We start from the raw sequence: 16586 nt of genomic DNA, 5'->3' as shown, positions 1-16586 counted from the left end.
TTGCTTGTTGTTGTCCTTGCTGTTGGAAGTCACCGACGACAACATTTGGTTTCCATTTTTTTTAAAACAACAAGTGTCATATAAGTGATTTTAATAAAACACGATAGTGTTATTAAAGTATTGGATAATAATTCAAAACTCTATTGCAACATTTAGGAAATAGCCTACAATGGGCCATCATATTAATTTCACCTTGTGATAGTATCAGTTAGTCTATAAAAAATCGTAAATGGCCCTCAACAGTACAATTAAAAGTTTACAATGACGCAAGAAAGCACACGCATGCGCATCTTTTCACCAAACTGTTAATTTATGACCTTTTATTTAAAATGTGAACATTTATACAAAAAAAAAGTTCAAAGGACATACCAAAATGTTCACATCAGCTTGGAATATCAGCTGGGACTTATTTCATTTTAGAGGCAAATGTCGGATATTCATTGTGCTTGTTCAATAGGGCCATTCTGAGTGGCGTATAAGTAGCCGTTTACAAGAAGACTAATTGTTGTTCTGCTTTGAAGCTTATCGACTTAAGATGCAACCCAAAACATTTAATTTAGATCAACTCCTGAGTCCAATGAGACGACATATGCCAACATATTAATTTGAATATTTTCAGAAGAAGAAGGTCACATATCGCGGAGATTTTGTGGGCGGTGTTGTCAATAACCACTCCAAAGGGAATAACGCTGAATCCATCAATTTGAGGGGAGTAATTACGTTTTTCTGAGTTTGTGTTTAAATCGTCAGGGTGCATTTCCCCACTGGATGAGATACAAGGTCCCAGGGCTTCACTGGTAGTACTCCTGCAGAAACTCCTGCAATGTGGTCTTGAATTGCGCAGTGGTTTCCAATGGACTCTGTCATGATCGAAAGTCAAAGGGAATAATGAAAACTGGTCCATTACTTTAATTTACAGTCAACATGCATGCTGTGCATCCTACATTGCCCAATCGTTGGTTCAACTTCATTTCACGGCCTAATTGTACACAACCAGTTTAGTGTTGCAAAATGTGTCATTTAGTGTAAGAGATAAGACCCTGAAAAACGGATGATTAATACATATTTTGCATAATATTTGATTGATAATCGTGTGTGCAGCAGACTCGTGTGGTATAGGGAATAACAGGAGATAGGAGAACAAATATATATAACCCTTGTGGAAAATATCATGCATATTCACAGACCACAGTGTAAAAAGTTGTAGAAGAACACGACTCATTCACTGTGATTTGTTAAACTTTTGTAAAAAGTGAAACTATGATTAGGCTCCTGGGATTTTTTTTTTTAACAGGCTTACTTTATTGGCTGTATATTCATTGATTATTCTAATCAATCCATACTCTCTTACTGCATATGTTGTACTGTGCGTAACAGTGTCATATATCATTTTTCATTCTATTATTACAATATTGAAATTACAATAGTTGGTGATTTGGAAATGTTTCTTAATGATGATAATATTAATGAATACAACTAATTTAATAATAGTAATAATAATTATCTTACCTGCAAAATTCCATAACACTATGAAATACATGTCACTGAGTGCACCCTGCAGTTTGTGCTATGCCTGTTTAAGGAGCTGTAGCCGTTTAGCTAGCCTACCTCCAGTCCATAAACATAAACACAGCACATATCTCTCTAATTGTCATAACCCAGCAAGCAGGAATCTGTTACTGGTTTTCTGTGTGTGCCTGTGGTGTTTGAAAATTATTCGTTTGAACCTCCTCGATCTTACCTAAAGCCAACCACTCCTACACATCCAACTCTTCCAAATTGATATATGACAATATCTACTTTCGATCACGTGTCTGCGGGGCGACTTAGACGGATTGCGCGTCATCTCGCCTTCCCAAATTTTCCCCTTCTGCTGCAGCTCGTATCCAAAACATCTATCTATAGTACGGAGTACGAGAGAGAGAAAGATGTTTAACTCGGTGAATCTGGGCAACTTCTGCTCCCAGACGCGCAAAGACCGGACATCCGAGTTTGGGGACAGGACGGGCTGCGCGTCCAACATCTACCTCCCCAGCTGCACCTACTACGTCCCCGAGTTTTCAGCCGTCTCCTCGTTTCTTCCCCAGGCCCCGTCCCGGCAAATCAGCTACCCTTATTCCACAAATCTGTCTCAAGTGCAGCCGGTTCGGGAAGTTTCATATGGCTTGGACCCTGCTAGTAAATGGCACCACAGAAGCAATTATGCATCGTGCTACTCGGGAGAGGATCTGGTGCATAGGGATTGTCTCCCACCATCCACCATGACAGAAATGCTTATGAAGAACGAGAGTGTGTACAGCCACCACCATCATCATCACACCCATCCGGGTTCCAATCACCCCTCCACGGGTTTTTACTCCGGCGTGGGGAAAAACAGCGTCCTCCCGCAAGGTTTCGACCGCTTTTTTGAGACCGCATACTGCAGCAGCACGGACAATCAGTCAGACAATTGTTTACAAAAGGGCGAGGGGGGAAAGCTGGAAAGCGACTCCCAACAGCAGCAGGAGCAGCCAATAGCCCCTGTAGCCGGAGCCCCGGAGCAGGAAAAGGACCCAGACGATGAGGAGGAACATACAAATTCAGGCTCATGCACGTCTTCCTCCGCAACAACCAAGGACGGCACCGCCAACAAGAGCAGCCACTCGAGTAGGTATACCGAAGCTGTAAAATGGGGGAAGGTTAAGGGGACTAGCCCGGTGTTTTTGTCGGTCAGATTTTATGTGGAGTTTTATAAGCATTCAAAGGATTTTATTATAACCCTACAAAGCTCTTTCTTGCTACGAGAAGAATTTTTACGATGGGAAAGCGCTTTGAAAAAAAGAGGATGTTATACACAGACGCCTCTATGGTGAGAGTCTGTGAAATTTTTAAGAGAGAGCTATTGTGACAAATGTTAACTTTGATCATGAACTTGCGTTGGGAATTTTAAAGGATTTTCTCGTTGGGCTGTCGAGAGTAAAAACCAATTGGGCAGAACATTGCTTTTGGCGTCTTGTGAATTTTCTTTTAGCACTGGGTTTGCCCGCAAAAGACATGCTACACAGTGTATCACTGACTTTACGGTTAAATGCGTCCTTTTATAGACATCTATCTAGATAACCATCTATCTAATGACAGATTAGAAACCGTTTCCCCCGTTTACAAAGAGGCAGTAGGTTAAATGAATCAGTGTCAGATAATCCAGTGTTTTGCATCGTCCATATGAGAAGAATGCATGTGTCTGCAATTTAAGCTATTACATTATTAGCCTCTTAAAATAAATCTTAATTCCAAATCCATGTCCCCATTCAATATGACTTCCCTTGATGTAAACTGTGTTCACTGTTAACTTCAATATCAAGATTTTAGTAAAATTATTAATTTAAAAATTCCTAAATAGCTGTTAGACATTGGTGTTCAGCCTCATGGACATTCCATTGGCCCAACCAGGCTGCAGACACAAGCTAACTGAGACTGACCCTCTTCCCCACAGAAAACATAAAAAAACTCCATCTATTTCCCAGGTCACCAGTTTGATAAGAAGTTATAAGGCCACAGGGGTCTACATAGGCACCATTGGTGATGCATTTTAACTCACTGCCAAAAGATTGTGTAAATAGTTAGTTTAGCTCCAGAGGAATGTGGTGGACATAATGCGGTGAAATACTTTTGTTGTTGTATATTTATAACAGATAAACACGTACTTAGAGCCTGTAAGTTGATATTATTTCCTCTAAGCGATTCGGATATTTAACACTCTTTATGGCTGGTTTATGTGATAGCCTCAGCCACTTTGCCTTGTTGACTGAAATGTTATCATTACGAATGTCACTGAAACTGAATTGTATATGCATCTGGTGAGCCTAGTCACATCAGAACTAAAGTCCCCTGCTTTGTATAAATATTATTATCGTTAATGCCTGTGATGTGTTGCAATTAATACTAATAATTTATTTTAAATGTTTGTTTTTTTCAGGCACTCCTCGCACAAGGAAGAAGAGGTGTCCATATTCTAAGTTTCAGATTCGCGAGCTGGAGCGGGAATTCTTCTTTAACGTTTACATCAACAAAGAGAAAAGGCTTCAGCTCTCCCGAATGCTAAACCTCTCCGACCGTCAGGTTAAAATTTGGTTTCAGAATAGAAGAATGAAAGAAAAGAAGCTGAGCAGAGATCGCCTCCAGTACTTCTCTGGAAACCCCCTATTGTGAGCAGGAGCAGAACGTGTCACAATCTTTGTCAGTGACATTGAGGCCCACTCTTATCTCATTGAATTGTAATTGTGGGCATAACCATTTTCTAAAGGAGCCCATATCACCAACAGTGCAATGTTAAAGTGGACAGTGGGAGGAATAGGCCTGCATGGGATAAAGTCGCCATTTTCTTATTGCCCCATGGGCGGCGGTGAATTTCTTGCTGGTCCCCAGAAAGGCCTACATGGTTGAATAATCATTTATACCTATGCTGTTCTTGAATATGTCTCTCTATTTATCACGATTCTTTATTGTGTTATTATATTGTTCATATAGACATATTTGTTGTTAAAATATCAAATGTAACAAACAGTTTAAATCCTTATTGCGCAGACAACTTTTAGCTCTTCCCCGTCCCTATATGTATATAGCATATCATTATCTAATTATTTCTTGACCAGAGTATGAACAAGTTATAGCAAATATACTGGCTACATTTTTTTCACCATTTAACAACTGTGACGTCCAATCTGTGAAAGTATATCCCCCTGTACATAGTAGCCTATGTGCATTCGTGACTGTAAATAGGCGTATATGTTAAATTTCCTTTCCCCTATCCCTGCTGCTATTTTTCAGTACACTGCCCATACAACTTTAACAGCTTTAACGCCAACACTCGTTAAATTATTTGCTTAAACATTGGTGCTTTGGATTTCAGAGAGGAGCAACAGATTATTGGCCTGTGTATCATTAATATAATACCTATGAAATAAACAAAAACATATAGGCAAAACTCAACGACTTTGTTCTTTTTGTGCCATCATAATTGCAATTATAATATGTATTTATTCATAAATGAGTGAGTCAGAGCTTTTTGGAAAAAGCAACTGCCTCATAACTGTTTCACTTAAAACCGGCCCTCATACATAAAATTAGCACACTTTAAACTTGTGTTCAGGCTATAGTTAATGGCGATACACGATTTTGCTGTGGCAGATTTGGTGGCGGTTGTGAAACTAAGGAAAAGGTCCGGCGGGCCTACACTTGTCAGGTTTTCGGCGATTTTAAGATAACAACACTCTGGAAGATCATGTTTAAATGTAATCAAGCATGTTAAACGAAGATAGAGCTCAGATCTTAGAAATGTAGAGAAAGAGACTAGAATGATAACCTCTTTTAGTGCCCACTAAATGGAATCGCCACTCTTGTAGTCTAGACACTGCCATAAAGACAGGCACTAAATGGCTATTTTTTTCTCTTAATTGCACCGTTTGTTCGGAGGGAATGGCGTCCACTTCCGCAGTAAATAGTAAACAAGCAACCCTGGATGTCCAAGAGGGGGAAAAGAGGTTTCGACATGAACTAGGTCTGTGTAGACTGTAACGTCAAACCATCCCAACCCCCTCTGCACACAACCGCCATGCATGTCCGCTATTCCTCTAATTTCAATATTGGACAACCGCGGCAAATCCAGAGGACAGATTTTCCATTGAGTAAGTTTTATTTATTTATTGAATTGTCTGGATTTGGCCTCGTAGAGACCTCGTGGACTTGTAATGTTTTGCTGCTCCGATTCAGCCACGCATTTGAGATAGTAGCCTATTTGTCTGAGCTGGCATCGAACCTCAGCCTATTTCAACACGCCAGCTATGAATAAATGATTGTCGACTAATTGGAACACGTGGTAAAAGTTCTAAGAAGAGATAGCGACGGGAAAGGAAATCAAAATTAGCATGTCCTTTTTATGCAATATGTGTGCGTGTGTGTCCCTTGGGTTGAGCGCATGTGTATATAGGCCTATATGTTCCCCAACATATGTGCATGGTGATTGCACGTGTGCATTAACTACAATTTATAATTAAATGTAGTCTTTGAACTTCAATAATGTCAAGGCCTTCACCTTTAACCCGCTGCAATAAAGTGGAATCAAGGAGCCCCTTTAGCCCGGAAATGTGTGCAGCAGCGGAATGGGCCAATGGGAGTCAGTGGGAACAGAAAATGGAATGTGTACAGAGCCCAACTTTGACCCCTCGCATTAAACTACAGCAGGTAACTTGGCCAGCTTTAGCACGCCCAGTAAATACACTTTATTGTCCTTGTAAAATGTATACGTTTTCACGCATGAGACGTTTTAAAACATGTTGGTATAAACTGTAGACCTATATTTGTTTTTCTAAAGACAATTTGTTGTTGTTGTGTGCCTGTCGCACCGTGCTAAATCATAATGGGTGGTTCCTTTATAGGGCAAACATGACGGTTTCTGCGTGCGTGGGTATACGTGAGTCGGCCTATCCTTTGATATCTGTCTTTAGATGTGAAACCTGCTCATGCTGCTGTGCATGGATCAAGTGGATTTTACAGCGCAAACTATTGCATAGCTTTCTATTTACTTCCGAGTGTTTAATTAGATCTGGCTCGGTCAAGGTTCTGGCCAAGGGTTTTACATTATTTGAATGCAAATAAAGAAAAGATAAAAGGGAACGAAAACTCTGGTGGATATCCACGTAATACACACTTTTTAGTGCATGTATTAATGAACACCTGGCAGAAATCTTGCAGGAATTAAAGTTAGGTTCAATCTGCATATGTCGGTGTAATATCAGGAAGGACAGGTGGCTGTTCTGACAAAAGAAAGGCGATGCACACTAGCAGAGATCAAGGCTATAGGAGCCCCCATTTCGCCACACCCACCAACCTTGGCCCTGGGACGGTGACGTGGGCAATTTGTAGCCTAGGTGTCAGCAACACACAACGTCACTAATGTATAGGGCTGCAGAGGCTCCTGCAAATGTTGTCTATCAACCACACGAGGGCCAGGAGTATCCCTGCCTCTGCACTGTTTTGTTTCCTCAACGGGATCTTGAAAGCGTTTCCTGAGATGGATGCCTCGGTGACATCACAGTAGTATTATGAGTCCTCGAAACATCCACTTCGAGGTGTGTTTTGTGACAGAAGTACAGTCCACTCTGCTGGAATGCAGCTCCTGAGATCACTCATGTTTAGTTGTTGTGGTGGTGAAGGAAAATGGCGGTGTGTTTTATGTAGATGAGGCGAGCCAGGAGGGAAAGATGAAGCCTGGTGCCATTAAAATGCAAAAGAAAAATTGATTGATTCAGCTCCATAAAATCTGAGGAATAGTTTTAAAGAATCTCAGTTTTCGATATGATGCTATAAACTATCAATAAGACTTTATTTTATTTTTGGGAATTTAACTAGGCTATAAACAAAACATATCTACCTTTTGAGTCAAGGGAAAGGTGTGTATTCATATTGAAATGTGTAAGATAATTTACAATATAACAAAAATGGTTTGGCAACATTATAAACGTGCCTACTAACTGAATATAAAAACAAATTTGTTTCCATAGCAATAGAAAAAAACAAATGTTTAAATATATATACAAAACATAAACTATATACATATATAAATATTAAAATATAAAAAATACCTCGAAAATAAATACAAAATAAGGTAGATTATAGGGGGAATCTGCAAAAATGTGAAGTGTTTTCGTTTTTGTAAAATTTCTATTTCTTTGTTGTTGATTTGAGGAAACTATTCATCGGTTATCATTTTAATTTTTTTTTATTGTGTTGTAAATGTAGGGGTGTTCCTTTATTTTTCTCTACACGTCCTAATCAAAAGGGTTATAGGCTATTGAATGGTTTTATACACTACTATTCGCATCTCAGCACCTATCCTGTTCTATAGGGCCATAAAACAGTTCGACGCTGTAAAACGAGCTATTGCTGCAACCAAATAACTCAAAACATTTGAATTTACATTAGTGCATTTGTACGCTTCTATTTATTTATGGTTGCTACCAAGTTTAGTGTGACTGTAATTTGTCGTAAGTTTTAAGTCAGATATGGCGGCTGGTGTGTGTATCTGGTGTCGTCGACAGTGGCAATAATGTAGTAGGCTATGCTCTACTTTAAAGGCGGTTACCACTCTGGTTTTTAATTAAGAACTTACATGATTCTGGCACCATAAATTTGCAGTTGCGCATGGAGTGGACAGCAGCATGAAAAAGGACACAAAACAGAACCGCCTCACGTCCAACTGCAAATATATCTCAAAGTGGCTGCCATGCAGGAGCAAATTAGTTGTGTCGCAGTGGATCCTGATTACAACATCCTTCTGCTCTGCAGCATTCAACACCCATACCTGTTTGCAATATAAGAACAGCCTCCAGGTTTGCAATCAATTGGTCGGCAATTTAGTGGCGAAAGTGTTGGCTCTAGTTTAGTGTAAGTGTAAAGACCGTGGTAAAATACAGTCGTGTGTGTGTGTGTGTGTGTGTGTGTGTGTGTGTGTGTGTGTGTGTGTGTGTGTGTGTGTCAAACTTTACTTAACGCTTACTGAACATCACATCTGCAAGGAAAACACATTACGAATTGTGTAGGAATGGACTTGTGGTATACATGGTTGCGTTTGTGTTTCAATGATTGAAGTACAACTGGATGGAGAGAAAAGCTGTGTGGAATGTTATAGAAGCAAAAAGGTATGCTTGCTCAGTCAAAACCTTTCCATAGCTTGGGAAGAGCCGTGTTGTTTTTATAACTCATCATATACAACTGTAGAACAAGCCCAATCTACTCAAATATATATTCACGAATTGCCCGCTATTGAGCATGCAGGATCAAAGTCGTTTTTTAAGCAACTGTTTGCCATTCTCAACCCTTTATCATAATACTTTGTGTAGCCTATACACAATCTTGTGTGCGTGTTACAGTCTCAGACCTTCTTTTATTACGCATGTGCCATGATAATGGTTATTCTATACTGGCAGTATACTGATAAATAACAAACTCGCCTACTACGTCTGAGGCCTCACAATGCCAATGTTAATACATTGTTCGGTCAGTGACATCACAATATTATGTAATTGCCACGGACATTCTGAAACTAAACTAACTGTGCCGTCACAACACGCACTCTACTGCGACATCGCCATAGTTATTCTCTAATTCTCTCATGTGTGTGAAATTCCAACAAGAATACTGTCCCACTCGTCATTACAGGCCTATGGTATAATAATACCTATTTACCTGACCCGCCATGCAGGATTATAATAGCAGGTCATATGTTCTCTGCGTCTCATTTGAAATGTAGGCCTATACTTGTTATTTCGAGCTCTGTGCTTTTTGAAAAGTTGTATATAATTTGTTTTTATGTGCATGCCTTTTTCGTGCTATATGCTGAGTCGAAGGTAGCCTGCAGGCTAGGTGTGAATGTGTCATAAAGCAGATTTTGTGTGTGAAAGATTTTGTATACTATATTGGGTGTGTTTTATTAATTAATCCCACACAAATCAGAACGTCTGTGGGGATTACAAAATATGTCAGAATTATTTAATTTAATAATCCTTTATTTTAGGATTGTCATGTTATTTGGAGGGAAAACGTCCTTCTCCAAATTATATTTTTAAGGAATATAAGGCCTACTCATCAGAACACGCCAGTTTTATAGTGTTATATTTGTAGTTTTAAAAGGGTTCAAGAGGAACATGTTCTGCACACTCAAAGTTATACGTCCCTCTATATAAAACGCTTTTTTCATATTTAGCTATGAATGGCCCTATTTATTTCATAAATCTGTAGGATGTTGGTCATTGAGATAACATGAAATACACTCTTTATTGGTTTTTGCTTGTTATTTATTTCAATTACATTCAAAGTACAACATGCAAAAACTGATTTTATTTCATGTGGAAACGTCATTGTACACACATATATAACAAATATGTAAAGAAATACAATTGTAATTGTACTCGGCATATCCTGCCCTTGCCTTTGGAAATGATTGTGAACTGAACACAGACAGACGGACTGACAGACAGACGAGCGTGCAAACAAAACACAACTAGGACAGCAGCAGATTTAAAACTGGCTAGACGCATGCCATCATTGCCTGCATCCGTCTGGAAGTGTTTGCTAGAGAACTGTTAGTAATATTATTATTTAAAGACCAAAATGATTTTTAGACTCAGTCCTAAAACCTTATACGTGTTAGACATGTTACATTACTTAAGCCTCAATGGCCGTTTGGAGGACTTTTTCAAATGGAACATTTAGATAATATCTACAAGATATGAGATTAGTTTTATAAAATGTAGTTTTTATGTCAAATATGAAAAATAATCCAACATTGTCCGCTTCTATATCATCATTCATTGTTGCATTTGTGCGGTAGAGATTTGTATCACGTTATCAAACTAAAACAACAATTGTAAGCCTGTGAGGTTTTTGCAGCAGTGTGATTATCGCTCAATTCTGCGGGTTTGTTTGGACTAGATGTCCTTAAAACCTACTGATTGCAATATAGAAAACAGGCCTGGCACAAAGCAACACACACGAAACAAAGACAGCCAACACAACACTGTGGGTGAGAAAATAATGGAGGTTAGGCACGCACTTCATAGTTTTAACCTGCGACATTGACAGAAGAAGAACAACAATTCACACTTCCATGGTATATTCAATAAAACCTTAAATGTTTGTCCAAATTAATTAAATATTACACACACGTTATTGTATTTTCGTGAATTTGAGTTTAAGTGTACTTAAATGTATACTGTATATACTGTATTCGAGATAAGTGTAGTTTCCTCATTTCGTCGTATTTACATTTCGCAACAGTCTACTCTTAAATATCGTAGCCACTGCAGCACAGCACATTTGTTAACCTTTTGCTACTGACAACTATATAAAAAAACATTGAACTGAACAGGACACTTTTAAACTCAAACGATAATGTTGGCAACGTCTAAATAGTTTTAAGGAGAAGTACAATAGATACTAATCCACAGGGCGTGTTTAAATAAAGTCTCAGTGCATGAATACGCATTCATTTAAATGAGAGCCACACTTAATCGACATACCAGCTCTTCTGGTACAAACCTAATTGAAAAAAATAATACAAATAAACAATAAACACCATTTCATATATTTACCAAAAATAAAAGCACACACAATTACAGAGAAAACATCCTGAAAACAATACAGAATTGTATATAAGCTAACGATAGCTCAGGCATGCAATGAATTATTTATAAGCCTGTAAGATATTTTGTGTGAACTGTAAAAAAAAAAAAGGGAAGCATTACTCTTGACGTAGATCTGTATGGTTTTCCTTTTACATCACAATAATAAATGTCCTTATAGGCCCTTCATCCACTGGCGCACATATTCCACAGTCTAGTTAATATGTTGTTGCTCATTTCAAGAAGAAAAGCAGTTTAACAACCGTTTGCGGCTTCTTGAGTATAAGCCCAGCCCAGTTAAAGTTAACTAATTGGTCTAACAAGATCTAATAGGTTTGCTTGTTAACGAATTCTATGTTGTAATTCTGTCGGAGTAGTAAAGTCATGAAGAAAATATAAATATTCTGAAAGTCAAAAGAAAACACCTGACCAAAGTAAACGGTTTTCGTAATAATTCATAAAATCAATTTTTGTAAATATTAAAAAGGAGGACAGTAACACATTTCAAAAGATAATATAATCCTATTTTAACTGGTTAGGCAAAAGCGAACCTTTTTTTTATTAATGTCAAGGGTTAAACCTAGTCTGCAAAGACTTTTTTCAATTAAAAATTCATAAAGTACTTAGCATTTCTGGTATTTCTATTAAGATTTGTTTTAATAGCACACCTGCGTACAACTTACCTTTCTAAATCGGTGTCAACAACAAAGCAAATCGACCAAAACATACAAAAACAGACACGAAATGCACTCTCAAATGAATACTCCTCGATGGCTTCTCCACGTCGCTAGCGCAGTGAAGAAAAGACACGTTTTCTTTCAAATCAAAAGAAGTTCTTAACTTAAACCGAATATATTTTTGTTAGCAAAAGTCACGTAGGAAGTGCCTTAGAAAAATCCTACTGCAGCAGTCGCCCTTTGTTCCCCTGGTGTTGGCCTGCTGTCTTGGCCAGCGTTTGGTCGCTGGGTGGCGCTCTTGCTCCATTAAAAACCCTCCAGCTTCCCCAACTTGACCGAGCTGACGTCACGTCAGTCTGGAGCATCAAGGCCACATCCACGACGCTATTGGCCTAGAATTCACATGACATGTCTCCCAGCATCCATAATTATGTTACTGATATTTTACCCCTCCAAAAGATGTCAGCATCCTACTGTCCTTATTCTCCAGGAGAAATCCCGTAGTTCAGACTCGGTGGAACACACTTAACGATACCGTGTTGCCAAGTGCAAAAATGTCATGTCCGAATAACATAGCTCCCGGTAACTTCCTGATGGATTCCTTAATGGGAGGATCATCTTCCTTCAGAGGTGAGGGTTATTCCAGCAACCCCGGGATGTACATCCACACAGCTGCAGAGTACGGATATTCAGTGATGAGAAACATTGGGAAGGTTGGACCATCTTCACTCCCCAAAAGAGACGAGGTTCCTCCGGGCGGTGTGTCGCTCGGCGGCTTCCAGGATGCGTCCTACCTGTCAACACAGCTGGCCACATGGACCCCAGGCTCCAAAACCAGTAGGGACGAACAACCTGTTGCCCAGTGTTTACAACCCTGCTTGTTTCCAGCGGGCAACGTCAAAGAGGAGGCGTGTTGTTGCATCTATCAGGATGACAGCAATAAGGGCAAAGAGACAACAGACTCGGCCACTTACATCCGGCTCGGAGACAATAGCTCCCGGCCTGAGCAAACCGCCTCGTCCAGCGGCTGTTTCCAGGTGTTCAACGGAGAGAGGCCGCAGCAGGACGAGCAGCAGTTCCCCTCCGGCTTCTCTCTTACCCACTTGGCGACATCTGTTGACTCAGAATCGACACTAAGTTGCAGTAAATCGGCGCAGGATACAGCGAGAGAGGTTTTAAACACAGATGAGAGTCAGAGCAGGAAGGAAGAGAAGGCCAAGAGTGACAGCTGCTCAGATAACTCGGACGGGGAATTAAAAGGTAGACGACTTTACCCCCTCCTCTTCCTCATACCTTACGTACACTCTCACACAAATAGGCCTACACATTCACGCAAAACGTGCTTACAAAAACTATTTTCACACGTGTATTAATTATATCAGTGCTGTGTGTGCATGCTGTGTTGTGTCATGACCCAGTAATGTAGACTTGTGTTTGAAAGCAGTCATATTGGCTGCATTTGACAGGCCTGCTTGGCAGGGGTTATGGTTCCCGTGGCATTTAACACCTTTCCTTTAATTTGAGAATGTGAGATGAGCAGTTATCATCGAAATAAACACGCTCACACGCTATCACATTCTTTGTTTCTGTTACATCGGCCAATTACGTTGTGAAACTTAACCATTTTAACATTGCCAATTGTACGCATCAAAATTGTCATTTTTAGCCAACGTAAAACTATACAGCTTAACTCCATCAGAAAAAATCGTTTGTAAAAATTACCTTGTTTTTTTTTTAAAACCGAACAATTCTCCCTTATTTTATTCTTCAGAAATCATTTATAATTCGCTGTACGGATAATTAACGATAAATCAGTCCCGTTTTTAAAACATAATTTTCCACGTCTGAGACATTTTCTTTCATGATCATTTCCTTCATGCTAACAGCGGCTCAATAAGATTCGGGCAAATTTGTCGTCTTCCGCTTGACAAAATTATATATGTACTTTAGCAATAATAACTTTATTAACTTTTTTTGAATAGTTTTTTTTAGTAAACTTCAACGATTGGTTGATAATAATTAAAACCCACACACACCACACACTCACATTTAACCGTTAGAATAATTGTTGCCATTAGACTGCCCTTATAATGGATGCTAGTAATAAAGCAAACAGAGGTTCACCCTTCTGCTACCTTTCTTTAACTCTTTTTAAAAATGAGTTCCAATTTCATGTGTAGGCTAAGTTGCGAAAAATACATGCATGTAATAGGATCTGTCTGTGTGTGTGTGTGTGTGTGTGTGTGTGTGTGTGTGTGTGTGTGTGTGTGTGTGTGTGTGTGTGTGTGTGTGTGTGTGTGTGTGTGTGTGTGTGTGTGTGTGTGTGTGTGGGGGTGTGTGTGTGTGTGTGTGTGTGTGTGTGTGTGTGTGTGTGTGTGTGTGTGTGTGTGTGTGTGTGTGTTATATTACTGAATTACATGTTTGGTAATGATTATGTTTGGGCCACACACTGAGTTTTCACATTAGTATAATTATTACTGCAACCTGCATTGTGTGTGTGTGTGTGTGTGTGTACGCCTCTGCTTGTCTGTGTACGCAAAAGGGGCGTTATTCCCTTGAGCCTGCAACCTAATCAAGAAATTACCAGCGGTGTGTGTTCCCTGCTAATACCGACATAACTGTTTTGCTCAATCTGATATTATGCTACAGAGACTTTGTTTTGTTTGGGATGAACCTCCCAAAAAAAAATTGACTCCGGCGTGCAAAGGTAATAACATTTTATGGGAGTCTGAGGTCCAACACAGACAAAAGAAGTGCTTACACACCCTAGCTTGATTTGATCTAATTATAGCTGTACATCACACAAAGGCAATTTGAAAGCAGTAGGAGTTGAAGCAAAAGCTGGGATGTTCGACGTTGTTCATTCGTTCAAGGGAGAGTGTCGGAGGGTCCACCCCGGTTAGTCTGGTCTTCTAAACTATTTTGATTCAGATCAACGTTAGTGAATGGACATGTGAGATATGGGCGTGGACATAGCATCTAGCGTACTCATGGAGGCTGCATGATTTCTGCACAAAATTACTCTCCGGATTTGGCCACATTTGTTCATCGTTGTCTTTTTTTTTGCTCCGGTAGATGATTTATCCGCGGAAAAGACACCGGGAAGCTGGTTAAAAGCCAAAAGTGGAAGGAAGAAGCGCTGCCCCTACACAAAGCACCAGACGCTGGAGCTTGAGAAGGAGTTCTTGTTCAACATGTATCTGTCTCGGGAGCGCCGCCTGGAGATGAGCCGGAGTATCAACCTGACCGACAGACAGGTCAAGATCTGGTTCCAAAACAGACGCATGAAGCTCAAGAAGCTTAGCAGGGAGAGCCGAGAAAGGGGGCACAATGCAGTTTATAACTATTCCTGAGGACATTTAAACCACACATACACTCACACACATACACATACCCACACATATGCATTTACATGACAGGTATATACAGACATGCATGTGTAATCTTATGCATTCAGTATCATAGGCTATCTATCTAATTTATCTATATGCTCACTTACACGCTAAACATACACCGAACACACATTCACATATCCACAGCGTACCTTCATTTGAACTAGCTGCAGACTACTTGAGTAGCTACCAGGTGAACACTTGCAACAGCGTTGGAACGATGAGGTGCAATTACCTTCCGATGATAATTATAATATAACATGAAGCAAACGAAAGGAGGAGGCAATCCCAATCAGTCTATAAATAAGTCTTGGCATTTAAGCAGTTTTATTTTTCTGAGCTATAATGAATGTTAAGCCACTTGTGCCGCTTCTTCGTTGGTGTCTGTTGCTCTGGCATAGCCGTGCAATGTAATGTGCATGCACAAGACGATATGAAGCTCATGGCAAACCATTCAAAAACAATAAAAGGAGGGGGAAATGGAAAGGTATTACCAACTTTGTCCTTCCCCTGGCATAGTGGTGCAAATGAGAGGGAGGGAGAGACACTGCGGATGAGAAAAGGGAGATCATGGCAGTTTTAATAGAAGAGAGACCATAACGTTGATTTAAATATTATCCAGGTGACCACAGTAAGTCAAGGTCATAAAATTCTAATGTCAGGTTCGCCCTGGAAAGCGTTGGGGGTGGATTTTATGATCTGCAAATATAATGTGCTGCAGCAGTAAAGATGCGTTTAAAGGTGTGTGGAGGAGGGCTAATCCACACAGCAGAGACTGCAATGTGCAGGATCCAGCCGGGGCACTGGGCTGGAAAAAGCAGCCGCCTCCACCCAGGATAATGGATCTTCATGGGAGCAGGAGATAAGAAAGATGGTGGATAAAAGGGACCGCGACGGCTGCAGGAACAATAACAACAGGCATCACGGCAAAACACGTGGATAACTAAACACACCGGGAAAGCGTCTGCAGGAAGCGAGTGAAGGTAGGACTCACATTTGATGTAATATTGTTGTTTCCTGTTTTGGAAAGTATGCCACATCTGTCACGGGGAGCTTGCTTGACAGCTCTTGTGGAACGCATGGTGCACGCCTGCACATGTCGATAGTTTATAAGTTGTTGATCAATCAGCGCTGCTGATCTCTGTTTTATTTCTCTTCTCCTCTCCTCTATTCTGCTTTTACAATGCTGGTTGATTCATATTTTTTCTTTATGTTTCTGGGTATACAAAAACATTGTATTTTCTCATATTTTGTAACTGCCGAATTACTTGATGTGGTATGCTGCTACTGTTATGGGTTTAGAACAAAAGCACTTTAAAACTGATGCTGTTTTTATGAGCAAACGAGTAAAGGCATGCCGG

The 16586-nt window shown here is 39.9% G+C and overlaps 2 protein-coding genes across 2 annotated transcripts; both read left to right on the top strand.

Moving 5' to 3' along the window:
- Positions 1-1786: 1786 nt before the first annotated feature.
- Positions 1787-4954, top strand: hoxc11a (homeobox C11a; the record flags this gene model as incomplete). Its single annotated transcript, XM_079675811.1, is given in 3 exon segments — positions 1787-1918; positions 1920-2646; positions 3956-4954. Coding segments are annotated over 3 exon segments (1092 nt in total). The 3' UTR covers positions 4189-4954.
- Positions 4955-9814: 4860 nt separating this feature from the next.
- Positions 9815-15186, top strand: LOC307036678 (homeobox protein Hox-C10a-like; the record flags this gene model as incomplete). Its single annotated transcript, XM_079677206.1, has 2 exons — positions 9815-13093; positions 14909-15186. Exons 1-2 carry the CDS (start codon positions 12388-12390, stop codon positions 15184-15186), a joined length of 984 nt encoding a protein of 327 aa, XP_079533332.1. The 5' UTR covers positions 9815-12387.
- Positions 15187-16586: the final 1400 nt, after the last annotated feature.

The sequence above is a fragment of the Notothenia rossii genome (genome assembly GCF_949606895.1).
Source record: "Notothenia rossii genome assembly, chromosome: 4".
NCBI lineage: Eukaryota > Metazoa > Chordata > Actinopteri > Perciformes > Nototheniidae > Notothenia > Notothenia rossii.
Note: the sequence above shows the minus strand (reverse complement) of the source record. Positions and strands in the feature narration are given on the sequence as shown.